The sequence below is a fragment of the Morone saxatilis genome, unplaced genomic scaffold (genome assembly GCF_004916995.1).
Source record: "Morone saxatilis isolate NCDOM2014 unplaced genomic scaffold, NCSU_SB_2.0 Contig17, whole genome shotgun sequence".
NCBI classification, from domain to species: domain Eukaryota; kingdom Metazoa; phylum Chordata; class Actinopteri; family Moronidae; genus Morone; species Morone saxatilis.
In genome coordinates, this window is record NW_023339729.1 from 27756103 (window position 1) to 27758092 (window position 1990).

Genomic DNA, 1990 nt, shown 5'->3' on the forward strand with positions numbered 1-1990 from the left:
AAAGGCTGCTGTGAGGTCCAGCAGCACCAGCACAGCAGGATTCCCAGTATATAAGGCACCCAGTATCTTGAAAAACCACCACCAGAGGTAGAACACAGAACAATGTTTTTATATTCTCCAAGGTCTCCCTTATATGAAATTGATTCTTGAATACAAATATTTTAAAAAAATTTAAAAAACAGTTATTTCACAAATATTGTGACACACACAATACATTATAATAAGTGCAATAGTTGTCTACTCACCGACCCACAGCAAAAGGAGGAGACTTGTCATGCCACCCATCTCTTTCAATGACTGCCATCCCGGTGCAACAGTGGTGCCTTTTTAAGTCTGGTCACACTGTCCTGTTGGCCTTCAAGCCACCAATCACCTCATGAAGGTTTATCAACACAGCCCCACTGATTAGAAAGGTCTGCACTGATGCAAATGTCTGATCACTTGTCAAGTGTTTCTGCTCTTGTCGTCCATAAAGTAAAAACATATCAGAAGAAGAACACAGATGCAATTTATTTGTAGATGATAGTTTCTGAGGAAAATATTAGTAAAAGTTGGCCTTAAGTTGCTATTTTGATTAAAAAGAATCCATTCAAAGTACTTAAGTGAAGTATGTCTTGACTAAAATGATCAGCTCACACACACACCCCTTTTCAAAGAGTTTTTCTTTCTCAACCATCCAGTGCACAGTGTACCCCAACAGTTTGTTTGTGGTGCTAAAAAACAGAACATCTATCATAGTTCATGGCCTGTTCCAGCAGTCCCCTGTCTGGCTACTCTGAGTCATCAAGGGGGAACTCTGCATTTGGCACCCTGGTGTCAACTTGAGCCATACATTTGCATGTGTTTTGTACCTTCGTAAATCTGCTTCATAAATGTAGCTTACAGAGATGAGGGGAAAAGAGACAGAACTGAACTTAAACACACGTAGGTACACTTATACAAAGTGTCTGTGGCTGTTTAGCCTGAATAGACAGACTGTCCAAATGGTACAGTCGTCAAATTTAAGCATATGACACGAGACAATTTTTATTGGCTGCATGGTGTGATATTACATCATATTCTAATAAACTAAACCTTGGCACAAGCTGAACCTTTAATAAACAACGGGGAGCTGTAGAGGGATGAACTGTTTAAAACTACGTGGATTCCTAACTGAAATGTCAGAAACAGGTCCAAGCAATACGGAAAAAGGCTACAGTGAGAGGGGGAAGCAATATAGCTCGGTGCATGGCCTATATTAACTAACTAATCGATAACACCATTAACATCTTAACTGTATTTGTGGGTGTGTGTATGCGCATAAAGGGTTTTTTATAAATCGCTTTTTAAAAATCGTTAGCTCTGTTGTATTTCATGTCTGAGTTTTTCACGTTTAAGTGTCCACTGAAGATTAATTTTATGTCAGTTACTTAGTAAAATATTGCGTTGGCCAATCCGTTGACCCTATAGTTCTAGTTATTCAATTTGCCTCTAAGGTGTAATAGTACTACATCATATTTTAAAAAACAAAACTTCAGCTCACCTTGAATACTCCTGTCCTTGCAGTAAATTCAAATATCAATTTAAACCTCACTATCTAAGAAAATTATAGACAAGGATCTTTGTGTTCACTGACATTTTATATTTGGTGGCCATATAACAGAAACACTTAGTAATCAGTATTTTGCTTAGCCTGCAGATTACTGTATTTGAATACTGTCACTCTACACACGTGCACACACACAGCGACAAAAATGTGCACATTCAGTATTGCTGTATAATAACAAATTATATAATAATAATACTTTTGCGTATGTTTTGGACCTTCGTAAATCTGCTTCATAAACGTAGCTTACAGAGATGAGAAACAGACACAGAACTGAACTTAAACACACACAAGTACACTTATACAGAGTGTCTGTGGCTTTTTTAGCCTGAATAAACAAACTGCCCAAATGGTACAGCCGTCAAATTTAGGCATATGCGTTCACTAACAGCAGCTACATTTTGC

The 1990-nt window shown here is 37.8% G+C and overlaps 1 protein-coding gene across 1 annotated transcript in view; it reads right to left on the reverse strand.

The window, feature by feature from the left end:
• The window catches only part of LOC118326999 (kallikrein-8-like), a 9718-nt gene extending 9433 nt beyond the window's left edge, over nt 1–285 (reverse strand). The window contains exon 1 of the mRNA XM_035660164.1: nt 246–285. Within this exon, the coding sequence (XP_035516057.1) occupies nt 246–285 (40 nt within the window). The remainder of the gene's footprint in view (nt 1–245) is intronic.
• Nucleotides 286–1990: the final 1705 nt, after the last annotated feature.